The following is a 27,401-nucleotide window of genomic DNA, read 5'->3' on the forward strand; positions in this document are numbered from 1 at the left end:
TAGAATTATGGCAGATGTAAGGGACAACTGGCAAATCTCAAGGTGAGAGTCTAACTGGAGACCTTTCACATAAAGATGGGACCCCAAAGGGCTGTATTCTCCATGTGAAGGTTAACCAGAAATAAACCTCCCCTCCCACCTGTGCTCCACCCGCTTAGGCACTGAAAGAAATTGCCTGTCTTGAACCTTGGTGGTGAGTGAGATGGAGGAGAGGACTCTCCCCTGATCATTTATAACCACACACGGGCTCTCATGTAAACTTGGGCATGAATCATATTCCCTAGGTGCTCCAAAAAACTTCAGACGGAGAATTTTGTTTAAGGTGGTCCTAAGCTAGTGGTGGCCCCAGGCATCCAGTAGCATTAAATACCTATTTTTTCTGGAGAAATCCTCCTTCAACTCAAGTCTCAAATAATTCCCACAGGTAACATTCTGAGAACTGTGGCATCACAGTTTAAAATTACAAAACAAAAAAGGAAACACAGCACCATAAGGAAAAGTCAGCAAAAATAACAGATAACAATATCAAACCTGCAAAGACTAAGATATTGAAATTACCAGACATACAATTTTTTAAAAAAATTCTCATGTGTTTAGAGAAATTAAAGGAGGGAATAAAAGTATGAGTAAAACCAAGAGGTTAAAATTATGACCAAGCAGATTTGAAAAAGAGCTAAGTAGCACTTTCGGAATTGAAAAAATATAGTAGTTAAAGTTTAAAATTCAACGAATGGGCTTAACTGCAGATTAGATCCGGCTGATGAGAGATTTAATGAGCTGAAGACGTATTTAAAGAAATTATCTGGAATGTAGCACAGAAAGAAAAAGTGGTGGAAAACCCAAGTGAGAAGCCCTAATAGACATCTAACTGGAGTTCTGGAAGAAAAATGGAGCAGGGACAATATTTGAAGAGCTCATAGCTAGAAATTTTCCAAAGCTAATGAAAGATACACAAATTACAGTGAATCACAAGAAATCCACACCTAGACACACCATACTAAAACTTTAGAATACCAAAGACAAAGAAAAGATGTTAAAAGCAGCTAGAGAGAAAAGAGGCCTTACCAAAGGAATGCCAGTTTGGTTGACAGCATACTGCTCAACAGCAAGAGTGGAACCCAAAACACAGTTTAATCTTGCCATTGATGAGAAGAAACAATTACCAAACCAGAAATGTACTTAAAGCAAAAATATCTTTCAAGGATAAAGATGAAATAAAGACACTTTTCAACGCATAAAGCCCCAAAGAATTTGTCCCTAGAAACCTCCACAAAAGGAAAGAATCTAAAGAATGTATTTCAAATAGAGAAAGATGATACCAGAAGAAGGTCTGAGATGCAAGGAGGAATTATGAGCAAAGAACATGTAAAAATATGGGCAAATGTAAACATAATAACCAGTGAAGTGATAATTATGTTCTTGTGTGGTTAAAAGAGAGAGGGAATGAAAATATCCAACATCAATATACAAATCAAGAAAGAGGGTATGATCAGAGTTAAAGTAGTCTAACCTGACATTGTACAATAAAAAGGTGAAGATATTGACTAACTTCAGCTTTACATAGTTTATACAAATGCAAAAATGAATAGAGTAACTACTAAAAGATTAGAAATGTGAAACTTCCAAAATAGTCAAGAGGAAATGAAATGAGAAAAATAATAAATCCATAAGGATGAAAAGAAAACACAGAAAAGGTAGAACAAATAGAAAGCACACTTAAGATTGTAGAAATAAATAAAAATATTAGTAATTACAAAAATATGAGTGGACTAAATGTACACACCACTGTAAAGCAATTATACTCCAATAAACATGTTTTAAAAAAATTATTAGCTCTATAGGAGTTTTCCAAAATCAATTACATTTCTGTACATCAGCAACAAACAGGTAGAGCATGTGATTATACAAAAGATACCCTTTGTATCAAAGTTACAATCATCAAAACATATAATGTACCTAGGGAAAAATCTAACAAAAGATATGTAAGACCTAGTATTTAAAAAATTACAAAACGCTATGGAGAGTCACTTAAAAAACAACAACAACAACAAATTAATGGAGAGAGAAACATGTACATAGATTAAAAGTCAGTTTAGTAAGATGTCCGTTCAGTATATGCAAATCAGTCAATGTGATACACGATATTAACAAATTAAGGAATAAAACCATATGATCATCTCAATAGGTGCAGAAAAAGCTTTTGACAAAATTCAACACCCATTTATGATAAAAACTCTCCAGAAAATGGGCATAGAGGGAACATACCTCAGCATAATAAAGGCCATATATGACAAAACCACAGCAAATATCATTCTCATTGGTGAGAAACTGAAAGCATTTACACTAAAATCAGGAAAAGGACAAGGATGTCCACTCCCACCACTCTTCTTCAACATAGTTTTGGAAGCCCTAGCCATGGCAGTCAGAGAAGAAAAAGAAATAAAAGGAATAAAAATTGGAAAAGAAGAAGTCAAACTGTCACTGTTTGCAGATGGCATGATACTATACATAGAAAATCCTAAAGATGCCACCAGAAAACTACTAGAACTAATCAATGAATTTGGTAAGGTTGCAGGATACAAAATTGATGCACAGGGATTCCTTGGTGGCACAGTGGTTAAGAATCCACCTGCCAATGCAGGGGACACGGGTTCGAACCCTGGTCTGGAAGATCCCACATGCTGCAGAGCAACTAAGCCCACGTGCCACAACTACTAAGCCTGCGCTCTAGAGCCCATGAGCCACAACTACTGAGCCCATGTGCCACAACTACTGAAGCCCATGCTCCTAGAGCCCATGCTCCACAACAGGAGAAGCCACCACAATGAGAAGCCCATGCACCACAATGAAGAGTAGCCCCCACTTGCTACAACTAGAGAAAGCCTGCATGCAACAACAAAGACCCAACACAACCAAAAATAAAATAAATAAATTTTTAAAAAATTGACGCACAGGGGCCTCCCTGGTGGCGCAGTGGTTGAGAGTCCGCCTGCCGATGCAGGGGATACGGGTTCGTGCCCCGGTCTGGGAGGATCCCATATGCCGCGGAGCGGCTGGGCCCGTGAGCCATGGCCGCTGGGCCTGCGCATCCGGAGCCTGTGCTCCGCAACGGGAGAGGCCACAAGAGTGAGAGGCCCGCATACCGCAAAAAGAAAAAAAAAAAAAAAAAATTGACGCACAGAAATCTTTTGCATTCCTATACACTAACAACAAAATGTCAGAAAGAGAAATTAAGGAAACAACCCTGCTTACCATCACAACAAAAAGAATAAAATACCTAGGAATAAACCTTTCTAAGGAGGCAAAAGACCGGTACTCAGAAAACTATAAAACACTGATGAAAGAAATCAAAGATGACATAAACAGATGGAGAAATATACCATGTTCTTAGATTGGAAGAATCAATATTGTGAAAATGACTATACTACCCAAAGCAATCTACAGATTCAGTGCAATCCCTATCAAACTACCAATGGCATTCTTCACAGAATTAGAACAAAAAATTTTACAATTTGTGTGGAAACACAAAAGACCCTGAATAGCCGAAGCAATCTCCAGAAAGAAAAACAGAGCTGGAGGAATCAGGCTCCCCAACTTCAAACTATACTACAAAGGTACAGTAATCAAGACAGTATGGTACTGGCACAAAAACAGAAATATAGATCAACGGAACAGGATAGAAAGCCCAGAGATAAACCCACGTACCTATGGTCACCTAATTTATGACAAATGAGGCAAGAATATACAATGGAGAAAAGACAGCCTCTTCAATAAGTGCTGCTGGGAAAACTGGGTAGCTACGTGTAAAAGAATGAAATTAGAACACTCCCTAACACCATACACAAACATAAACTCAAAATGGATTAAAGACCTAAATGTAAGACCAGACAGTATAAAACTCTTAAAGGAAAACATAGGAAAAACACTCTGACGTAAACCACAGCAAGATCTTTCTTGACCCACCTCCTAGAGTAGTGAAAATAAAAACAAAAATAAACAAATGTGACCTAATGAAACTTAAAAGCTTTTGCACAGCAAAGGAAACCATAAACAAGACAGCCCTCAGAATGGGAGAAAATATTTGCAAATGAAGCAACTGACAAAGGAGTAATCTCCAAAAAGTATAAACAGCTCATGCAGCTCAATATCAGAAAAACAAACAACCCGATTAAAAAATGGGCAGAAGACCTAAATAGACATTTCACCAAAGAAGACATACAGATGGCCAAGAGGCACATGAAAAGATGCTCAACATGACTAATTATTAGAGAAATGCAAATCAAAACTACAATGAGGTTATCACCTCACACCAGTCAGAATGGTAGTCATCAAAAAATCTACAAACAGTAAATGCTGGAGAGGGTGTGGAGAAAAGGGAACCCTCTTGCACTGTTGCTGGGAATGTAAATTGATACAGCCACTATGGACCCAGCAATCCCACTACTGAGGATATACCCTGAGAAAACCATAATTCAAAAGGATGCATGGACCCCAGTGTTCATTGCAGCACTGTTTACAATAGCCAGGACATGGAAACAACCTAAATGTCCAACGACAGATGAATGGCTAAGGAAGATGTGGTACATATATAAAATGGAATATTAGCCATAAAAAGGAACGAAATTGGGTCATTTGTAGAGACGTGGATGGACCTAAAGTCTGTCATACAGAGTGAAGTAAGCCAGAAAGAGGAAAACAAATATCGTATATTAACACATACATGTGGAATCTAGAAAAAATGGTACAGATAAATCTATTTGCAGGGCAGGAATAGAGACGTAGATATAGAGAACAGACATGTGGACATGGGGGGGACAGGAAGGGTGGGACGAATTGGGAGATTAAGATTGACATATATACACTACCATGCGTAAAATAGCTAGTGGGAACATGCTATAAAGCACAGGAAGCTCAGCTTGGTGCTCTGTGACGACCTAGATGGGTGGGATGCGGGGGTGGAGGTGGGAGGGAGGTCTAAGAGGGAGGGGATACATGTATACATATAGCTGATTCACTTCATTGTACAGCAGAAACTAACACAACATTGTAAAGCAATTATATTCCAATTTTAAAAAATTATAAAACCCTATGGAGAGTCACTTAAAAAAATAATGGAGAGAGAAACATGTTCATAGATTAAAAGTCAGTTTGGTAAGATGTCATTTCACCCCAAAATTTATCTATAGATTGGAGAGGATATTAGTTGTTCATTTTTTTTTAACTTAAGTTGATTCTGAAATTTACATGAAAGAGAAAAGGGTCAAGCCTAACCCTTATACTCTTAAATAATGGGAATGGGAGATAAGGAGCCATGTGTGACTTGTCTTACTAGATACCAAAAATTATTATCAAGATTATTATCAAGGGAGACTTCCCTGGTGGCGCAGCGGTTAAGAATCTGCCTGCCGATGCAGGGGACATGGGTTTGAGCCCTGGTCCGGAAAGATCCCACATGCTGCAGAGCAACTAAGCCCGTGTGCCACAACTACTGAGCCTGCACGCTGCAACTACTGAAGACCGTGAGCCACAACTACTGAAACGCGTGCACCTAGAGCCCGTGCTTCGCAACAAGAGAAGCCACCGCAATGAGAAGCCTGTGCACCACAGCGAAGAGTAGCCCCCGCTCCCTGCAACTAGAGAGAAACCATGAGCAGCAACGAAGACCCAACGCAGCCAAAAATAAATAAAATTAATTTATTTTTTTTAAAAAGATTATTATCAAGGTAAAGTAATTAAGAGAGTGTGTTGTTGGCACAGAAGACTGGTCTTCTAGATGGAAACAGTTTATGGCAGAGAGGTATTGCAGTTAAAGGAGGAAAGGGTGGCTTTTTCAATAAATAATGCTAGGAAAATTAGTTATTTTGTGGGGAAAAAATGAAGGTAGATCTGTTCTTCATACCCTACACAATTTTAGTTTGAATTAAAAACTTAAATACAAAAGGCAAAAGTGTCAGTATTTTTGTAAGACGTTATAGGACAATACATTATGACCATAATGTAAGGGAAAGATTTCTTAAATTAGACCCAGGAAGTGCAGACTAGAAAGGTGAAAACTGATCAGTTTGACTTTGTTCAAATTAGGAACTTCTGTTCTAAGACACCATAAAGATGTTGTGAGGTTTTTGTTTTGTTTTCCTTTTATCCTTAAGTTCTTCTCTATTAGAAATACATGCTAAAGTATTTATGAGTGAAATGATGCATTATCTTGGGTTTTCTTTGAAGTATTCCAGGAGAAAAAACATGGGGAGGGCTTCCCTGGTGGCGCAGTGGTTGGGAGTGCGCCTGCCGATGCAGGGGACACGGGTTCCAGCCCCGGTCCGGGAGGATCCCACGTGCCACGGAGCGGCTGGGCCCGTGAGCCATGGCCGCTGGGCCTGCGCGTCCGGAGCCTGTGCTCCGTGGCGGGAGAGGCCACAACAGTGAGAGGCCCGCGTACGGCAAAAAAAAAAAAACACGGGGAGAGAGATGAAACAAGAATGGTAGGACGTTGATAATTATCGAAGCTAGAGAATGAGAACAGGAAGGTGTCATACTATTCTAGTTTGTGTGTATGTTTGAAATTTTTTATTTTAAAAAGTTTTTTAAAGAAACCATCCATTTTTATGGTGACTGCCCTGGATTTTCTGGAAGTTTTAACATTTAAAACAAAACCATTTTCTGAAAAGGTCATTTGTTAAGTGTATATCTAAATGCAATCTAATTTTCATCTCTGAATAGGACTTTCCTTATAAATTAATAAATCATGAAACAACCTCTTTAAAAAAAAAAAGATACCCTAAAGAGATTGAAGAAACAAGTCACAAACTTGGTGAGGGTGTTTGCCACACACCCTCAAAAAATTAGTATCCAGGTATTAAGCAAAGAACTTTAAAAATCAATAAATGGTTTCTTAGATATGACATCAAAAGCATAAGCAACAAAAGAAAAAATAGACAAACTGGACATCATCAAAATTTTTAAATTTTGTGCTTCAGAGGACACCGTTGAAATGACAACCCACAGAATGGGAAAATATTTGCATGCATTATGTATGTAATAAGGGACTTGTATCTAGAATATGTAGAGAAGTCTTAAAACTCAATGATTAAAAAGACAACTCAATTTTTTAAATGGGCAATGGATCTGAACAAGGCATTTCTGCACAGAAGATATACAGTGCCAATTAGCATATGAAAACATTCTCAACAGCATTAGCTACTAGGGAAATGCAAATCAAAATCATAGCAGAATACCACTTCATACCCACCAGGATGGCAGTATTCAAAAAAAGACAATAACAAGTGTTGAGGATGTGGAGAAATGGGAAGCTTCATACTCTGCTTGTGGAAATGCAAAATGGTGCAACTGCTTTGGGAAACAGTTTGGCAGGTCCCCAAACCATTAAACATAGAGTTACCATTATAACCCAGCAATATGTATATAACCCAACAGAAATGAAGACATATGTCCAAACAAAAACTTGCACTTGAATGTTTTTAGCAGCATTATTAATAATATCCAAGAGGTAGAAACAGCCCAAATACCCATCAACTGATGAGTGAATAAATAAATATAGTATATATACACAATAGAGTATTATTCAGCCATTAAAAGGAATAGTGTACTGACGCATGCTACAATGTGGATGACCCTTGAAAACATTATGGTAAGTGAAAGAAGCCAGACACAAAGGACCACATATTATATGATTCCACTTAATATGCAATGTCCAGAATAGGCAAATCTATAGAGACAGAAAGTAGATTAATGGTTGCCTAGGTCTGGGGGTATGAGATGTATGGGGGTGATGGCTGAGATGTGGGTTTTCATTTCCTTTCGATGAATATGTTCTAGACTTGATAGTGGTGATGGATGCACTCTTAATATACTAAAAGTCACTGAATTTTACACATTGAATGGGTAAATTGGATGGTATGGAATTATATCTCAACCGAGCTGTTTAAAAACATCAAGAAGCAACAACTCAATAAGAAAATAAGCAAAAGGCATATCCAGGCATTTTGCAGAAGACAAAACATGTGTGTGTAATACTAGATACTTGAGGAGATGCTCAACCTCATTCCTAATCAGTCAGATGCTAATTAAAACCACAGTAGGATACCATCATATCCTCACTTGATTCGCAAAAATTTTAAATTCAGGCAATACCGCTTCTCCACATGTAGAGGAGGTTGAGGTTGGCGGGGAAGCTCATCCACTGGCAGAGGGGGTATGAATTGGTACAACTGCTTTGGAAAATAAGCTGGCATTATTTTTAGAGGGTTGAAGATGCAAGTATTTATGACCCAACAGTTCCACTCCTAAGTATCTATCTAAAGAAATTCTTCCAGTTGTGTACTGAGATCACATATAAGAATAGTCACATAATAAAATAGCACTCTAAAATTCAAAACCACATAAAACTAAAATAAAATGTGTAGGAATATAAGTATATGTAGTAAATAGACCTGTTTTTTTAAAGCAAACAAGGGGAAGATAAACCCAAAATTCAAGATAGTGGAAATGAGAAAGAATTGGGAGGGTCTCACAGGGGATTTAGGGTAATAGTAATGTTCCTTTTCTTAAACTGGATGGAGAAATGTAGATGTGTATTTTGGGGGTGGAGGCAGGGAGTACAAGGCAGAGTGTTATCTGATAACCCAGCACGGAGGGAAGATTTAGACAAACTCTAGAGCGTACATAGAGCAATTTTTCCATGTGGTTCAATATTGAATGCTAATAATGCTGACTCTGAGTTTCTAGAAAAGGCTAATATATTTAGCATCTTTTATTTAAGAAGCAGAAGGGATAAAATGTTCTTATGGGGGGCCGGGAGAAACTAAGAAAACGACACTAAAACTAAAACTAAGAAAAAGAAGCAGCAGCAGAATGGGAGTGTTTTAGAACCGTTTCCAACAAAAGTAGTTAAAATTAATAGTTTTTTACTTCAAAGTGATCTTCATTTATTTGGGCCACAGCTACTTTATTCTTCAGTAATGCTAACTAATCCAAACATTCCTGTAAATTAGTAAAACCGCACGTGCTCATTTCATATACTCAGTGGTTGGTTGACTTCTTCTTTTTCAGATCCCACTCACACTAAAAGATGAAGCACAGACACGCGGAGGAGGAACCTATTCACTGCTCCACTACTCCTGGGTGCGTGACTCCAGTGAAGCATCCACCAGTGCTGCAAGGGGTCCAGAGTATTTTGGGGTTTTTTTGCTGTTTCAGTCCCCAGTGCCTACCAGCAGAAGTGGCAGTAGATTGTTGCCTATCAGCCAATCCAGACTTTTCCTGAGACGACAGGAAAACATGTCAGCTCGGTTTCAGTGGAACTTGGCAGTGGGGACGTTCAGTGGAAGCGATATATACCCCATCAGAGCACACGTGTATCTTTTACCCCTTTCACCCTCTCTCCCACCTGCTTAGGTCTTCTCTGTCCCTCTCCTGCTACCACACAGAGATGATATAAAAGAGGCTCTTTGGCTATTTGCATTTTGCTTCCTCCTCTTTTCCAGATTGCAGTATTAAGCTTTACCTCCTAAAAGACTAAAATCCCAACAACATTATGTACCAAAGTTGTTCTTCCCTTGCAAGAGGGTTTGGGGAAAAGGGGGAGTTTATATCGCAAGTTTCCCGGAGAGTGAAAAACAGTCCGTGTGCTGCTGACCACATGAGCCATGGTAAAGGCACCCTTTGGAATTACTGATTTCTAAAATTAATAAAGTAAGTCTATTTTTCTTTTCTTTTTTTTCCATTAACTAATTTCCAAACAATCAGTATTCACAAATGAGACTGAAATAGGCCCAACTTCTCATTTTATTTCATTGCTGCACAATTTTTTAAACTTCAGGTAAGAAATGTGAGCTATAAAGAGATGTTTTATTCTTATATTTGGTTTCAACAGATGGCGGGTCCAGGCTCTTCCCCAGGGTCAGCTCCAGCACCTGGGAGGCTGGGGCATGCAAATGTCTCCATTATCAGACCACAGCAGATGGGTCCTCCAGTGGCACGTGAATCTGTATCCAGTTGCACAGTGTTTACCTAAACAGTTCATCAGAACGATGCAGCTCAGCCCCCTGGTTGCTTTCTGCTTTACCTCTGCTTTCTTGCTTCCTCATCCGTCCTAGGTCCTCTCTCTGGCCTCCACTGGAGAAAAGGTTGAAAGGTGACTGCAGAGCCCACTGAAGGTTGACTTAGCTGCCACAGGGAGTTATTGGGGGAGAATCCAGCATCTGGGGTTTCCACAACGAAGTCCTATAGATTCAGCATTGAAATCCTAAAAGAAAAAGGACCCCCAAAAAGGCAGAGAGAAGAGGGCTCTATTGCCTTCCTGGTGAATGAAAACAGGTTTGAGCCCATTGAAGCATTGTTTGCTTGTGAGGGATGAAGTCTGTCAGTTGCAGGAGAAAAGAGAGCATTCCAGGTGTTCCTGTGACTTCTGGTTAGTAGTCTGAGGACCATCTTAACTGTTTTGCTAATTTGGTTATGGATTGGTTAGTAGACAAATTAGAATTCCTTCATAGTCCCCTGCTGATGTGTAGAATTGGGAAATAAGGTATTTGGGGAGACTCACCATATGGTTCTTGTAAAAAAGCATAAGAGGGTATGAGCCCAGTAAAAGAACTTTTAGACCAACTAGAGTGTTTGGAATTGCCCTAGGTAACCATCAGAATTGAATCCTCAGGCTAAATTTCTTACTGCATTCACCATGTGCTGATCAGGTGTAAGACCAGACTCCAGATCTCTTCCTTCATTTACCCAAGTACTTTAGTGTCATTATTATTGGTACTGGACTTCTCTTGGTAACAAGCCAAGCAAATCATATGATCCTCCCTCCAACAGTAGTGTCCCCCCTTACCCTTCCCCAAAACAGGCACGTATTTTTACAGATGGACAGACAAATGGTTTAAGTTTCTATAGTGCCTATAAGTGACATGTCGAATGGGGAGGCTGGGCTTCAGACCCCTGCCCATATTTGTATCAGCTAAGATAAGAATAGAGCTCTAACATAAAAAGAAGATTTGGGATCACAGTGGGTCTCTTTCCTTTGGGATACTTCAGGAAACACTGCTCATTGCCTTGATTCATTAGGATGAACCCTCAGGCCAACATTCTAATGATGTCTGATGAGGTTGGATAAAAAGGAGGGTTTGGGACTTACCTGGCAGTGCAGTGGTTCAGACTCTGCACTTCCACTGCGGGGGGCTCGGGTTTGATCCTTGGTCGGGGAACTAAGATCCCACATGCCGCAGTGCGGCCAAAAAGAAAAAAAAAAGTTTATTCTAGGCCCTGTAAGATTATTTCCCTCTTCCTCATTTAAGCCTCAAGGACCAACGATGTCAGGTATAAGGCACTGCTTCTCAAAATACAGTTTTTAGGTAGGCTGGACCTACCCCAGTCCTAAAGACATCTCTAAAGCTTCAGCCTGAAATTGTACATTTTAAATAAGCACCTGGGTGATTCTTATGCCCATTGAAATTTGAGAAGGACTGCCATCAATGAATAGACTGAAATTTGGGCTGGCTATGGCCATGGCTGAAGAGCTAGGCATGCTGCATCCCCTCTTCAGACCCACTGGCTCCCTTGGGTAAGATAGAGCACAATGCCACCAGATATGATTTTACAGCAGGGACATAGTTCCTGAAATAGAGTGGAAGTAAAAGGGTGCCACATAGGATGAAGTCTGAGAGAGGAGCCCTTAGAATTGCCTGAGCATAGGTGAAGCAGGAAAAGAGTCTCAGTGACCAAATTCAGGAGTTTAATTTGGGACAACTCCAGACACGAACATATTGTACACATCCTTCCACCTTCAAAATTTTAGCTTCAGATAGACTTCTTTTTTACCAGTGGTAAAGTAATTTCTATAGAGGAACATGTTTTTCAGGAGCTGCTAGATGGTTCCTCACTTATTGCAGATGGTTGCTTCAGGTGGACATGAAACCACAATGGAATCCTGCATTGCTCTGGCATCCATGACCTCATGAGAGAACTATGGGATTGCGCTTTTCTTGCCCTCTCCCATTCCCAAATCCCTGACAAGAGGCCCATCCTCTGAAAAGGAGTCCCTGGTGAGCTCTTCTAGGCTCAACCTGGTAACAGAATTAGCCTCATGTTCTCAGGCCATTTGCCACAGACAGTTTCTCTAATTCTCAACTGAATTTATAGTGAATGTACAAACCAACACATTTCCATATGTGAAATCACCCCAAGTGACTTTGCCCACAACTCAGTGGAGGTCAAATTCATATGCTTTCTGCACATCTGAGCCACTGCCTCGGTGTGTCTGAGGATAATGTATCCAAGACGGAAGGGAACACAAACAGTAGGTGCAGCCCTCTCAGATGGCAGAAGGCAGTGCAGTGTGTCACTGTCAGGGGAATTCACGGTCAGCAATGTTTCGATGTTTGAGATTTTCAGCCCCCGATTCCAGTTACCTCTGATCATTAGATGTGAACATGGAATTAAGAAGAGGGTAATTAAGGACACTTATTGAGTCAGACTTACACCTTAGAATAAGGCTTTTATTGTTTAGAAACAATCTTCCAGAAAATGAAATGATCCAAGATTCCCCAAAAATATTTATTTATACAAAGATTTTGAGAGTAATATTTGTATTTGTCTTTATACCTCAGTCTATGCGTCTGGGGCCAAGTCACTGTGTGGCACTTGTGCAACTTCCCCGCACGCCTCACACGTTGTAGCACCTGCTTCCAGGAACACCAGATGAGCACAAGGTCTCGGGGGGTCAGGAGGGGAAACCCATAATGCCCAAAGGCTGCAGAGACCCAAAATCCAGATATGTGCGCCCTGACCTGGAAGGTGTCTAGCCAAATGTCCAAGGAGAAATACGATCTAGGAAGAAGGCGAGAGGAGGAACCCAGGGGGCAGACCAGAGAGGGTTAATTCCCACCCTCTGCTTCTGAGTTCAGCATGTCCATAGGGCCCAGGAACTGCATTACCTGGAGTCCGCCCCCCCACCCCAACCCCGTAATGACCCTTGATGCTGATTGACGTCCAGGGGACAATTTGCAAAACTAACAGATTTGTCCATAATCCCAGGTAAGTATGGGATACAATTCTGGGACTTTGTCTTGGGAACCTGCCTGAAGACAAACACTTGCCTTGTATGACGTAATCCAGGTCCCCTCGAGCAGACGTGGGGCAGCGATGGATGAGCAATCTGACCTCAGCTCCAAGTGTCTTCCAGTCTGGCCCCCCGGCCATTCTCTGCCCTTCCTCCTCCCTAGGGTATCCCAAATCCCTTGGCCCTGCGACGTGTCGACTTGCCATCCCTCTTCCTCTGTCCCCACCACCTCTGTCTGTGACACAGAAAATCTGTGTTCTGAAGAGTTCAACCTTCCCCTAATCAAACCCACACTTTCTTTACTACAGTGATTCTCAGAACCAGCAAGAAAGAGAAATGTTCCAAAAGGGAACCCCCGTCTCAGCCATCTGCCTGGAGCTGAAGGTTGTGGCCAGGCCTCAAGGTGAGGTCCATCGCTTTTGTGTTTCCCAAGGAGCAGGCAGGCAGGCAGTGGCAATCCCTCCTCTCTCTCTGTAGCAGGCGGGCCTCAGCTGCACTTGCAGGACTTCACCACCATGTTCGAGAGCTGCTCCACCTTGGCGGTCCTCCCGACATAGTACAGGATGGTCAGGGGCTCCAAGTCCTGGGGTACGCAGCAAGGGGAGGCCGAGGCTTCAGGGTTCAGGGTGTTGTACAGTCCCAGCACCTGGGGAGGGAGGCATCATTGAGAGGTTGGAAAGCCGAACCTCAGGCCAGGGGCCCAGGGACTCTACAAGGTCTAGGGGCTGCTCCAGAGACTGAGCACGTGGTAAATGGGCCACTGGTGCTACTTCAGAGGAACTGGCGGAACCCAGTTCGGGTGAGTGGCGGGTTACTGTTCATCCACGCGGGATGCAGCACATGGCGTTTGAGCGTTACCGGTTTAAGCATAACCCCCATAACTGGGGGACTTGGAATTGATCATGAAATTCTCTTGGCTGTGAAGAAACACCCCTGTATTGGTTCCTCCTAGCCGTAACTGGTCACTTCGGTGAGAACCATTCTCACTAAACATTGCCTTGAGCCATTTACTCAGTGCCAGAGTATAGGGCCCCAGACAGGATGCAGAAACAAGGAGCTCTGAGGAAATACGCTTCACAAGTTACTGCCCTGTCTTGCCTTCCTCTTGAGGGAAAGACAAGCTAGGTTCGGTGCTGGACTTCCCTCTCTTTCCCTTTGTTTCGTATAGTCTTCTTCTGTGTGCTTTACATTGTCTTTTAAAATAACTTTTCTACGTTCAAGAGGCCAGAATTATTAGAGTTCTTTATCCAACGGTAGAGGCCTTTCGGCCCCAATATTCCTTGCCAGCCGTGTGCATCTCTGACATAGGGGGTGGCATGTGACAGTAATTAATTTCCATAGTACAAAAGCAAATAGACAAAGCAACTTAAAAGTCTGGGTGAAACTAGGGAAGGAATTTTAAAGGGTAGAATGTGGCCCCCTAGAGTTGGGCCAGGGTGCCAAGATCGGAACCGTCACCAAAGGGATTTTACACCCCAGATCATCATCCACTCGTTCAACATGCAGCCCTTCATGCATCCTTTTTAACAAGTGGCCTACTTGGCTTAGCCCCACCCCCCCACGCGGCATGACCCTGTTCCATACTGAGCTGTGGGTAGTGTCTGCGCTGCGGAGGTATGGGCACGGGCCTGAGCAGAAGTTGGCGTAGTAGCCCTTAGGTTCATGGACCCATTTCCAGCCCAGATCCTGTCGGAAGTCAATGTAGAGAGGGCGCACACAGCAGTTCTCCTCCAGATTGCTACAACAACGACAATGAAAATTATTTAAAAATCAACCTAAAAGGAAATCACCAACATAAAAAACTTCACAAATAGCCCTCATATTTGCATTGGAGTCCTTCCTGGTCATCATAAGAGGTGGCTCTAATCAGTGGAATCCCAGGTTCAAGTGCATTGAGCTGTACTAACTATAAAGGCATTTTCCTCTGTTGAAGACCAGAGTCCCAAGGACATAGTAGGCGTAGATATATACATACATAGATAATGTATGAAGAAGAGAAAAGGCAAAAGTGGCCATGCCCCTTTTACAGCATGAATCAAAACAAAGACTTGAAGTGTTCCACATAAAACCAAGCACTGAATGTTACTAGCAAACTCAACTTTGTTGAGGTTGGTTTTATGGTTACCTGCCTAATGTGCACCCAACCAGAAATAAACGCTAAGCTTATGCACTTATGTACTATAGTAAACAACTGCTTAGTCTAAGTCTAGAGGCTATTGAATCAAAAGGAGACATATCCTTCTATTAGATTCATGATTCCTAGATTACCCGAAATGTGATTATCAGGCCACTTCAATTCCGTTGCCTGCAGAAATCCATTTGGCAATACCCCTTGCCAAGTGGGCATCTGGCCTGTACTTCAGTACCTGCTGAGACCTAGAACTTGCTACTTCCAAAGGCAACTATTGGCCAAAAGCTGGCTTCTTGTGGGTTCCGAGGGTAAACCGTGGCAGACATTCTCATTTTTCTACTCATTTTTCTACTCAAGAGCCATTCTTACCCTGCCTTCTCTCTTGCCACCACCCATTACAGTCTGGAACACCAGATACTTGTTTTCCTGGCCCCCCTTGCAGGTAGGGATTGTCATGTAACCCAGCAGTGACCAATCAGACATAAGCAGAAGTATGCAGTGGGCGAGGGCAAATTCTGGCAAAGGTATTTGATTCTTTATAAGTCACAGATGGAAGAGGAAGGCTGCTGGTTACCTCCTTCCCTCCTCTTGTCTTGAGCATGGACAGGATACCTGGAGCTCTAGCAGTCTTGCTATGTGACCATAAGCAAGGGGATGAAAAGCCAACATACTGAGCATGGCAGACTGGAGAGTGTCCTCAATGGCATAAGTAAGCAGCCAGACCAACCTTGGGCCTGCTGCTACATGCTTCTTATGAACAGGAAATCCCCTGTGGTTTAAGCCACTGTCACTTGCAGCCAAGAACATCCATTCCTAACCGATTGAGAGCCACACAGAACAAACCTACATGCCAGCCTTCAGTTGGAGGCAACCACACTGCCTTTCCTATACCTTCTGTTCCTCAAGCTCAACATCCCTGGTCCATTCCATTGTTCCTCAGAAGACATGGCTTTAGATCTAAAGATTTCCCAGTTCATCCTCCCCAGCTCCATTCGGGCATCCTCCTCTCCAGCCAAACTGACCCATTCGTGCGCCTTCCTCTACCCAAAGTGCTTCCTCCTCCCATATCCCTACATACTCAAGCCTCACTCAGCCTTGAAGACTCAGCTCAAATTCCACACCCTTCAGAAACCTTTCCTGCATCCATAGATGAGCTCCTTGTTCCAGATTCCTTAAAGCACTTTATCTTTCAGACCTTCTCATGGATGTGGTCATTTTCTACCTTTCAGTAATTGCTATGTGTGCTTTTTTAATCCCCCTCCCTTATAAATGAGAAACTAAAGTATTCCTAAATAAGATGCTATTTTTTAATCTCTTTACAGTGGCTACCCAACTATTTCCAAATTAGTTCATAATGTCCCTAGCTCACATTCCCCACTGCAAATGGAGACTGTCCTGTTTTACCTCATCCAGTAGCATCCTTGGACCCTTCATAGGGAACTGAGCCCTTCTTTAATGGAAACCTCTGCATTAATCTCCCTGCCACACAAACATACCCTACAAGTATTTTAAAGCATGAAAACCATGGAGAGGCCAAGCCTCTAATCCAAACCGTTTTAGCAATTCTCTCCTCCTCCTCTACTTTGTCCAGGCCCTTACAGGGCTGGGCTGTGGGAAAACAGTGGGGCTCCCAGCAAAAGATTTGTAAGAGGTTCTAAATCTCCATTCCTGGGAGATGTTTGTGAAGAGCATCAGGGACCGTCAGTTGGGGGTGGCTTAGGCCTGGGGCCTGACACACAGAAGGCATGTCTCAGGAGTCTGTGGGTCCTGCATGAGCCCAGGCTTACCGGAAGCAGTAATTGGTGTCCAGGGCCCGCTTCTTCCTCTGACCTCCCTGGCCTGGGTTGTCCAGCCGGTCTGGGGGGATCATCATGAGGATTAAATGAGGGCTGTGTTCCTTTTTCTTCTTCAGTCGCCCCAGATCTCCTCTGCCTGGATCATCCTCACTGTCCACACCTGTGGAAGGGGAGGAAGATGATGGTCCCCTGTCTAGGGAAGGCAGGGTGGCTGCTGCTTTCTCATCTCATCCCCCCACCGTTCAGGAGGAGGGACAGTGGGGTCTACAAGGAAGGGGTGGGTGAGATGCAGCTTCATGCTGACATCCAGCTGCAGGAAGGGGAAGACTGGGTGGAGGAACCGGTATCTAGGGACGCGCAAGAGGCCCCTGGTCAGACCCCCTCGTGACTCCTGTGCATACATCCTTCAGAGGGCAGAGAGCCCTTCCCGAGATGCTTCCTCTAGGGAATCCACAGGGACTCATGAAGCATCATCGTCACTGGGCGGCTCTAACACATTTTCTGGAGCTGACAGTTTAGATTCTGAGACTTAGAGCTTTGGGACATGAGTTTCCTCTTATAATCTGAATTGGTCAAAAATGGCACAGAAGTCTTACCTATGACTTCAGGTGTCACAATTTAAGACAGTTTGAATGGGAGCCAGAAGAACAAGAATGAATAATTGTTAACATTCGCATGGCACTTATAGTTTCAAAAGTGTCTTCTCTATAAAACTCAGATAAGATCAGGAAGTGTATGGTAAACAGCTTCGCAGACAAACTGGAAAGGAAACCTGCCATTTCATCTGCAAAGACTGAAAACTGAATTAGAAAGAGTCTCAAGTCAAAGAAGATCTATTTTGTGACGGCCAGCTGCTGGCTGTTGGCCATCTCCACCAGGGACAGGAACGTGAGGAGATGAATTTGCATGGGCACAGGAGGGACCTGGACCTCATGCAGGGGCACTGGGACTGGAAGGTAAATGGGAAGCTGGACCTCAAACTTCTTTTTCTGAAAATCTTTAGGAACAAGATAACGATTAGTGAAGTGGGAGGATTTCAACCCAACCCGGGCTGTAGATAGGGACTCCAGGGTCTTTTGAGCTCTGAGTTTCCCAGATTAGGATGTCAAATGATGTGCTTTTAAAAAAATAAGGCTCCGAAATAAGGCCCATGAAGGGTCAAAGGACTGCCCAGGGCTGGGAGTCAAGAGAGGCCTGTACCTTTTTCCAGACACGCCTCTGACCTCAGGCTTTGAATTGGTTGGTTTGATCTTGACAAACCTCCTGGCCTCAGGTGTGCCTCAGTCACCCACAACAGAGCTTAGAAAGGAAAATAGTACTTCCTGGAATCCAGAGATTGTCTAGGCTGAGTGCCTTGGAAACATACTGGAAAACCAGAAATGACTCTCAACTATTGCCCTCAGTGCAAATACCCTGAGGCCCAAAGCAGTCCTTCAAACCCGGATGTCGAATCGGGTGGGCTCTGCAACATCTGGAAAGCCCAATAGTCGGAGTGCTCATATTCACAGCCACCAAGGTTTATTTCTTTTAGGGAAAGCAAAGACAACTATTATTTGCTGAGCATCCATGCACTCTATTTTACATTCGTTATCTCATTTGATTTCATGACAACCTGGTGAAAGAGGTACTGTCGTCCCCAGTTTGCTGCCTGAGCTCACAGAAGTGGACCAGTTTGCCTACATGATTTCACGGCTCTTACTAGCATAACACTGTCTTCCAGATGCTAATGTACTCTCTATAGAATAGAGAGTTCTGGCTTTGGGGACAAAGCAGAATCCCTCAAGTACAAAGCAGTTGGCCATCTCCGTGAGGGAGCTCATTTGGTTCCTTTCCTTGGGGTCTGGTAGGGGTTTCCTGTTACGTCTTGCTTCATTAACTCCCTGACCCATTCTACCATACACATCCATTTTGTTACCTTTGAATTTGATTTCCATCACCTCTTGAATGTTTTCCAGGATATCCCCATTGGGCTGAAAGGTGTGACATGGACAGTGAATGCTGATTTCCAGACCTAAGTTGGATTCTGCAAAATAAGACACAGCAGTGGTGAGAAAAGCAGTTTGTGTGATGAAGAAGGGTACCCACCAGTCACACACAGAAGAGCCAGGGCCTCTGCCGCCACAGGCAGCCATAGGAACTGAGTTAGACTGAGGCTCACAGGTGACAGAAAGTGCTGTCAAGGCTATAGCAGACCTTCACGCTCATGCTGCCACATTCCACATATTTCTGTTGTGCTACAAACAACCAAGTAGAGGCATAAACTAGTGGGCACCAGGAAGGAAAATTTTAATAGTCATCTGTTTTCAAAGAATGGTTTAGGAAAAAAAAAAATGTCACCAGCCCACTAGGGGGCAAAAGGATGAGGGTACAGGAAAGAAGGAGAAAACCAGTCACACCCCCTACACGTCGGTTGAGAGAGGAGATATTCTAGCTGTGAAAGGACGGAGGAGAGAGGCAGAGTGCCTGGAAGAGACCAGGGAAAGGGGAAAACTGAAGAACTGTGGGGTAGAGAGGCTGTGATTCAAAAGGCCACAAGATGGGAGGAAGGGGCACAGGCTGAGCTCTAGGATTAAAATTCGGAGAGCAAGGCTAGAGCAAGGTCTCCGGCAAGCAAGCAGCAGAATCAGTCAACGTGGAAGAGGCCACCATTTCTACCAGGGCCACAACTGTAGACAGAGAGAGAGAGGTAGATTCCAGAGGAGATAAGATGCAAATCTCAGTTACGCTTGGCTATATTTTCCTGAAGGAACAAGGACATGATGAGGTCAAGGGTTTCTTCTTTGGCAATCCTTGTTCAGCTTAACGGGGAGTTGTAAATGTATCCAGCGGGGCTGTGGATGGCTCACTGAGGGACAGCCAGGAAGACGGTTGTGAAATTAGAGAACAGGCCGGAAGAGAAGGCAGAGGGCCATGGCCGAGGGTCCAGATGGCATGAGCTCGGAGAAAACAAGTGTGAGGAAACCTGGAGGCACCAGGGTTTGGTGGCTGATGTTGTGGGGCAAAAAGGCCAGCTCTGGCCCTTTCTCCTATTGGCGGTGGGATCGGGTATTTTGGTAACTACAATTGGGAAAGCAAGGAAACTAGTAAAAGGGGTTGCATTAAGTGGAAGGGAAAAAAGGAAGAATAAGGAATGAAAAATTTGAACCCAGTCGTTGTGTGCAGGGAAACCAGGTAGTCTGATACCATGTCAGTCCTGGTGGATAAGACTCAATCGGGGAAGCTCTCTTGATCCGGGGCAGCAGCCAGCTATGGTCAGGTATGGGAGAGGTCGTAGGGGCATGACCTCTGAAGTCAGGGTCAGCACCTCAGGGATCTGATTGATGCCCTGCTCTCAGAGGTCACCCTAGTTCTGTGTGAGCATCCAGCCTTGGGGCCAACCTGGGGTCTTCCAGAAATCTGATGTCAGCAGGGAAAACCCCAGAGTCCAGGCTGCCTCAGCATCCTTCTCACGCGCAGAATGGCCCAAGCCCAGAGATTCCAGTCAGCATTAGGCAGACCTGGATGTCCCAGTTCTACTGGTTAAAAACCAGCCCAATCCCTTCTTCCATAAACTCTAGATCCCAGCTTCGTTTGCTCCACCCCAATCAGGGCAGCCTGTGGGACACACTGACACCTGCTGAGCTTGAAGATTTCTGTCCCAGGTTAGCTTTGGTGGGCTGGGGAGGGGCCAATACAACAAGGAAGCTGAGCCCCAGCTGGAGAACAAGAAGTGAATAGAGAGGGATGTATATGGAGTGTCCTCTTTCTGGTTTAAGGCGGCTGAAAGAAGGAGCTAGAGTAGCTGAAACAGGCTACATAAAACATAGTACACTTCCTATTACCCAGAAGGGTTTAAGTAGTCCGGGAGAGACCTAGAGTGGACAAGTCCTATGAGTCTGTGAGTTAGAAAGTCAAGACACAGACAGATGTGCTGGGGAGAGTTAGGGTTAGGGTGCAGGTAGTGAGTGTGTGATGGTGCCTGGCTTGGCTAACAGGCACTGTCTAGGTAGAGGGCTCAGAGAATGATGACGATAATCACCCACATTTGTTGAGTGTTGCTACATGTCACGCACGGCTCTAAGACTATGTGTGCATTAACTCATGTATGTAATCTCCATACTAATCCTACAAAGCAGGAGCTATTATTACCCCCTCCCCGCATTATACAGATGAGGACACTGAGGCTTAGGGAAATTAAATATCTTGACCGAGGTATCCAACCAGTAAGTGGTAGAACCAAGATTCAAACACAGGCAGCCTGATATCAGAGCCACACCCCTAATTGTTAGAGACAAAGAGGGACCAAAGAGGGACCAGTCGGGCCCATCAAGGTGGTTGCCCACACAGTCACTGAGATACAAAACGGCTGTGTATTCCCAGCGTGCCCCCTGTCCTGAGCCATGGTGCTGGGCGCGTTCCCTGCCTGGCCTGCTTGGGGAGGCCAGGCTCTGCACACAGGGGAGCCACAGACTGTGTGGAACAATAGCACAGGGGTGTGAAGACCTGGGCCCACACCCCTGGAGAGGGCTCCAGCCGGCTCTGGGCCCAGAAGGCAGCCTGAGAGCCGGTGCACAGTAGGCTCTTAGATGTTTGCTGAACTAATACAAGACTGTATATGGGACTCAGTTTCCTCACAGTCCACACCGCCAACTGCTCCATTTGGAGTCCATTTACTGCCTTGTTTGGGGCCAAGAACCCTCAAGAGACTCAGGATCTGTGCAGAAGTAAAGGTCTGTGTATGACTCCCCTGTGCGAGGGGTGGGCAGCATCTGCCAGAGCGGGAACTGAAGGTTCCAGAGAAGAACTAACCTCAGAATTGGCAGCGGTGGGGACGGTGGGTGGGGAACCCATAGGTTTTATTACGAAATTATCTTTTTGCTGTCTCAAGGAGGATGGAAATCATTCTCAGTGCAAACTTCTCATTGAGTTCTGCAGCTGTGAAAATAAGAACTCCTTCAAGCGCCCAGGGCTTCAGAGAAATCCAGGTGGCGCTGATCAAAATCAGACAGGGAAGCTGAGAGATTCATTTCCCCAGCCTCTCCTCTCTGTAGCCATGTCGGGCTCTAGGCGGAGTTGAGTCAGAATTCCCACAGTGCTGCCGTCAGCTGGTGCACATGGGTTCTCCCAGGTTTTTGCCTTCGTGCTCAGTCAGGGAGATAGGAGGGAAATGCCAGTGCCCTTGGAGCTGAGGCAGGACCTCCAGCCCCCTATCTGCCAACTCAGCCACCAGGTTGTGCCCCTCAGGTGGGGACCTGCACCCTCGGATGCCTACAGAGCCCAGCAGGTTATGTAAGTGAGCAAAGCGAGCCAGTGTATCACGTTGAATGGGGGCTGCCAGCCGCACTCCTGGGGAACCCTGGGGAATGGCGGGGCCTGTGGTGACGTGAAGAATGCACGCCCTGCCTCAAGAGGTGGCCCTACTCATCTCTGACGGATTGTCACCAGGAAATCTTCCCCTTTGTCAAGAAAAGCCAGAAGTCTAGGTTTTATGTGAAATCTCCTGACTTTAAAACAAAAACTGTTGACCACTAGTTAAATTAAAACAATATTGGTGGGAGACGCAAGAGGGAAGGGATATGGGAACAGATGTCTATGTATAACTGATTCACTTTGTTATAAAGCAGAAACTAATACACCATTGTGAAGCAATTATACTCCAATAAAGTTGTAAAAAATATATATATTGGTAGGCCAACCAGTTTGTGATCTCTGCCTTAGAGCTTCAACCCCTAATTTCCTAAAACACTGAGGACAAGGAAGGGCCCACCTGCCCAAGGGACTCTGGGTATCAGTACGTGGATGGATGGACTGTGGCTCCCCAGCAGCTGATGAGAATAGAAAATTCTTCACAAGAGGGATACAAGGAACAGACAGGACCACCTTAGATACCCTGAGGTCCACTGAGCACCGGACCAGGCAGTACCACCAAGCAGAGAAGGGAAGAACTAGCAGAGCGTGATGCCATGAGGCACCATCACTGTCCATCAGGAGACTCAAGTTCTAATCCAGGCTGGAGGACCCTGGTCCAGCCACTTAACTTCTCTGGGCCTCCATCTTCTCATCTGACCTAATAAAAGCTTACTCTCCCATAAGGGGCCGAAACCTTGGGAGTTCTCTTAACTACAATGGATCCTTAAAATAGCTCTGTGAGGCATGAAGGGAAGACACCATTACCTATCTTCCAGGTGAGGAAGCAGAGCGAGTGGGTGAGAGATTCGGGACACGTGGAGTTTGATACGCCTATTGGACATCTCTACTTGGATGACTGCCAGGCCTTTCAAACTTAATCGGCCAAAATGGAACCTGCCCCCAAACCTGCTCTTCTCCCAGCCTCCCTACTTCAATAAGTGTTACCACGTGGGTGTTCAGCCCAAAATCTTCAGTCATCTAGACTCCTCTGGTGTCCTCTCACCCCATATCTAATCACCAGTCAGTCCTATTGGCTCTACCTCCAAAATACAGAACAAATCGGTATCATCTCCATACACACGGCTACCGCCCTGGACGAAGCCCACGTTGCTCTCACATGAGCTGCTGCAACGGCCCCTAACTTCTTGCCTTGACCTCATGACAACCAGAGAGTCTTTGAAAGATGCAAACCAGATCGCCTCACCCCCACTTCCCCAGCCCTGCTGTAACCCGCCCAGGACGTCTCATCACACTTGGAGTAAGTCCTGACACCTGACCGTGGCCTTATAGGTCCTACATCGTATGGCTCCAGCTCTCCTCTCTGACCCCCCCAGCTCACTCTGCTGCAGCCACACCTGGTTTTGCTCCTGCTGCTTCTCACTGGTTTTGCTTAGCACGTCCTTTATCCTGACCTTCACAGACTGCCTCTTTCTTGTCCCTCAGATCTCAGTGCACAAATTCCTTCTTCACAGAGACTCCCTGAGCATCTGATGTTGGACCCCACCCAGTCATTCTCGCTTTGCCCTCTTTCTGTTTTTCCTGGTACTTATCACTATAGTATATATAAAAGTCTTATTCATCAATATGTTTATTTGTTTACTATGTGTCTCTCCCGCCAAAAGCCCTATGAGATCTGGGACCTCACCTGTCTGGTTCACTGCTGGATCCCCGGGGCCTGGCTCAGAGTGAGCACTTAGTCACTATCAGTTGAGCGAACGAATAAAGGACACACAACCAGGCAATGGCCAAGCTAGGCTTTGAACCCAGATCTGTGTCTCCCCCAGTTCTGTCCTCTTCCCTCTGTGTCATGAAGGACCAAGAGACCTGAGGTTCCTTCCAAAGTGCTCATCCTGCGTCCACCTACCTCTTCGTAAGAGCCATTCACGCACAGTGTCTGTGACGTCGAAAGACAGCCACTCCGCAGCGCCCCGCGTGGGCAGATTCTTGCCATCGAGATAGCGCTGCTTGGCTATGTGCTCATCCGGCTGGAGGATCTACAGGACAGAGGAAGGAGTAAGTCCCGAGGCCAGGACGGGGCACCCGCGTGTCATGAGGCAGGAGGACGGAGAGGGGCTGCAAGAGCAAACTAAGCTTCTTAAATGTTCCTTTGAGTTCCTCGGTTAAGTCTTAATCCTCTTAACGACAGACACAGATACAGAAACTAAGGCTCAGAGAAGGTAGGATTCACACCCAGGTCTGCTGAACTCTGAGCAGCGTGGAGGCCCGATCTGGCCAAGGAACCAGCTTTCCCGCCTGAGTGCTGTCTGTCCTGGGAGGGGGCTCACCTGGAAGAGCTCAATCCTCTGCTCGCTGCGCTTGGAGCTGGGGTTGGGCATCCGCAAGACCCGGAATTCCGCTCGGAACAGGTTGGTTTCATTTTTCTCCACTGAGGACACGTTGAAGCGGAAAATCTTGGAGGTGATCCCTTTGGGACAGACGGCCAGGTCATCTAGGAGGCAGGGCAGTGGGGGGAGGCACAGCATGAGCGAGACCCACGGGGACAGTGTGCTGCCAGCGGACCCTCACCAAGGGGCCAGGGTTCCACCTGTGACCTCTCTAGAAGCTTGAGGCCTCAGCCCTAAAGGTGGAAACCCAAGGAAGATCCGGGGTGGCCCTGGAATCACACACAGGCCTGATGGAGAAGCAGGACATGGAGCCCCAGGACGGTGGCACTAACAACTGGCCCCTCCAACCCCTCACCTCGCCATCCCCACTCTGGCAGGCTCTCCAACCTGCTTTCCTACTCTTTTAGAAAATACAGATTCTCCAGTGATATCAGCAGTTTCCTCTAGCAGTTTGATCATTGTTAGCTAGTTGATTCATTCATGCGTTTGTTCATTCAGGCATTCATTCATTCATCAGACATGCATTGAACAAATACTATGTGCCAAGCACAGGCTAACACTGGGCAGCAAAAAGGAAGAGACAGGGCCCCTGCCTTCAAGGAGATTAATATCCAGGGGAGGCTGTTAGTACATGGACCAGACAACAGGACCAGAGGGAAAGTGCTGAGGGCCTTTGGAGAAGCCTAGGAGTTGCTGCAAACAGGTCAGAGGGGGGAGAGGGTTGAGAGCACTTCGTGGAAGTGGTGATTATTTAATCTGGGTGATTATTTGATCTGGGTCCTGCAGGAGGAAAGGGTCTAAGGATGCAGAGGAAAGAATTTTACATGAAAGCACTGCTGGAGGCACAGGCAGGGAGGAGAGCAAACGCACGTGAGTAAGAGGGACCTGAAGCAGCCAGGCTGGAGCCCGTGAGACAAGGTCAAGACTGTAGACTGGGGTCCACCTGCGGGGAGGCTGAAACGTCAGACCGAGGGGTTGGATTTTATACCATTAACAGTAGGGGGTCATAGAAAGTGACACTCTGGATCTAATGAGACAGCACCGGTGTGACAAGGAGCCCACATCTGGAGCCTGGCAGACCCCCCAGATGTTTCTTCAGACTGAGCCGGTCTATCACCATTGGCTCCTGTCTCTCTAAGGGTTACCTTCCCTGACAGCACACGCTATGCCAGCCTCTGTCACCCTGCTGGCCTCTGAACCTCCATCCACAAGACAGAAGGCCGCACATGCTCTTTCCCACCCCCTCGGCCAGATAAAGGAGACAGGAAGATCCTGTCATTTCTTTACAACCTCAAGGTCTGAGCAGCATTAACACCCAGAGAAAAACTTTCTACACAAATGGTAACAATAGCCAGAACTTGAAATTCAAGCCCAGAGACCCAGATTCCACACATAATGAACATGGCTGGAACAAGCCCATAATCACCCCAGGGGTGGTTTAGGAAGTCGTGGACAGGGCGGGAGGATCAGAGGCCTGGACACAAGCACATGCGCTACTGAGCTGTAGGAAAGGATGAGTGAGTGTTTCTGGAAATTGCCATCTGGTGGGTCTGACACTGGTTATTAGAAAATTAATGGAACAGATGTTGGGAAAACAAATGTGTGAACGCTAGCTAATGAAGCCCTGATTAATAACTGGCTTCGAAAGAACGAATACTGCCAACTATTCCCTAAACCATTTCGGATAAAACCAGAAAGAGGGATCATGATGGCAGTTTAATTTTTGAGTTTGCAAGTCTGTAACCCTCTGGACATGGGTAAGCTCTTTGGAAGGGAAACCTTCTCAAGTACGGACATACTTGGGTCTCAGAGGAGCTGTCATCAATATGGCTTCAGTTAGACTAGTACCTCCAGTAACTGTTGAAAGAGGGAATAAAAGATATGTCAGTGCAGTGTGTGTGTTGCTATAAAAAGGAAAAGGGGAGCAGAAAATGGCCCATGCCAGCGAGGAGAGTCAGACCGGGGGCAAGACAGTGGGGAGCCAGGGGACGGGAGGTGATGAGGCAAGAGGGTCTTCAGGACACCCTCGTCACCCTTCCTCCTGTTTCTTCCAGCCCATCAATCAGATATCTGTTCCCCAAGCTAGACTCCTCTTGGTGGGAATTTCAAGGAGATTTCAAGGGGATGGGAAAGGTCATATTTTATCCCTGGGATCTACAGATTTCTAACAGACTCAGAAGGGACATTAGGGGTCATCTAATGCAACCCACTTCAGACAAATTCATGCCCATAGGGGTCTTGGCCAGGGTCACACATGAATTAGTTGACACAAGCAAACTGACACTAGCAAGCAAAGCTCAGACACAATCATTAGTGATTTTAAAAGAACTGTATAGGAGAGAAAATAAAATGTAAACATAATCTTCTTGACAATTAAATCCACTGAATACTAACGACACTTTAAATAATTTGTGGAATGAGCCAGAGTATAAATAAATAAACAAAATGTAATAACACTATCTTACATTTCATAGAACTTCTATTAACTCATCTGACCCTCTAACAATCCTTGAGGAGAATGAGAATAAGTAAAATCTATCATTTTACAAATGAGAAGAGTAAGTATCAGGAAAGTTAAATCACTCTTCCGAGATCACTCACATAGCAGGTGGCAGAGGTGGGATTTGAACCCAGGTCTTCTGACCTCATTTACTGAAGCAAAGACTCTGGAA

At 45.0% G+C, this 27,401-nt stretch overlaps 2 protein-coding genes across 11 annotated transcripts in view; one reads left to right on the top strand and one right to left on the bottom strand.

The window, feature by feature from the left end:
* The window catches only part of TTLL5 (tubulin tyrosine ligase like 5), a 310,875-nt gene extending 301,673 nt beyond the window's left edge, over positions 1-9,202 (top strand). For all 9 annotated transcript variants that reach the window (XM_081229115.1, XM_081229113.1, XM_081229116.1 and 6 more), the window contains one exon: positions 9,067-9,202. In XM_081229115.1, the coding sequence (XP_081085241.1) occupies positions 9,067-9,089 (23 nt within the window). In that variant the 3' untranslated portion in view covers positions 9,090-9,202. The remainder of the gene's footprint in view (positions 1-9,066) is intronic.
* A 3,305-nt stretch (positions 9,203-12,507) lies between these two features.
* Positions 12,508-27,401, bottom strand: part of TGFB3 (transforming growth factor beta 3) — a 28,117-nt gene continuing 13,223 nt past the window's right edge. For both annotated transcript variants that reach the window (XM_081228875.1, XM_081228876.1), the window contains exons 3-8: positions 24,670-24,833; positions 24,249-24,378; positions 18,912-19,019; positions 16,988-17,156; positions 14,654-14,807; positions 12,508-13,715 (exon numbers count right to left, since the gene is read on the bottom strand). In XM_081228875.1, the coding sequence (XP_081085001.1) occupies positions 13,557-13,715; positions 14,654-14,807; positions 16,988-17,156; positions 18,912-19,019; positions 24,249-24,378; positions 24,670-24,833 (884 nt within the window). In that variant the 3' untranslated portion in view covers positions 12,508-13,556. The remainder of the gene's footprint in view (positions 13,716-14,653; positions 14,808-16,987; positions 17,157-18,911; positions 19,020-24,248; positions 24,379-24,669; positions 24,834-27,401) is intronic.

Source organism: Mesoplodon bidens (genome assembly GCF_964165515.1).
Source record: "Mesoplodon bidens genome assembly, chromosome: 3".
Lineage (NCBI taxonomy): Eukaryota > Metazoa > Chordata > Mammalia > Artiodactyla > Ziphiidae > Mesoplodon > Mesoplodon bidens.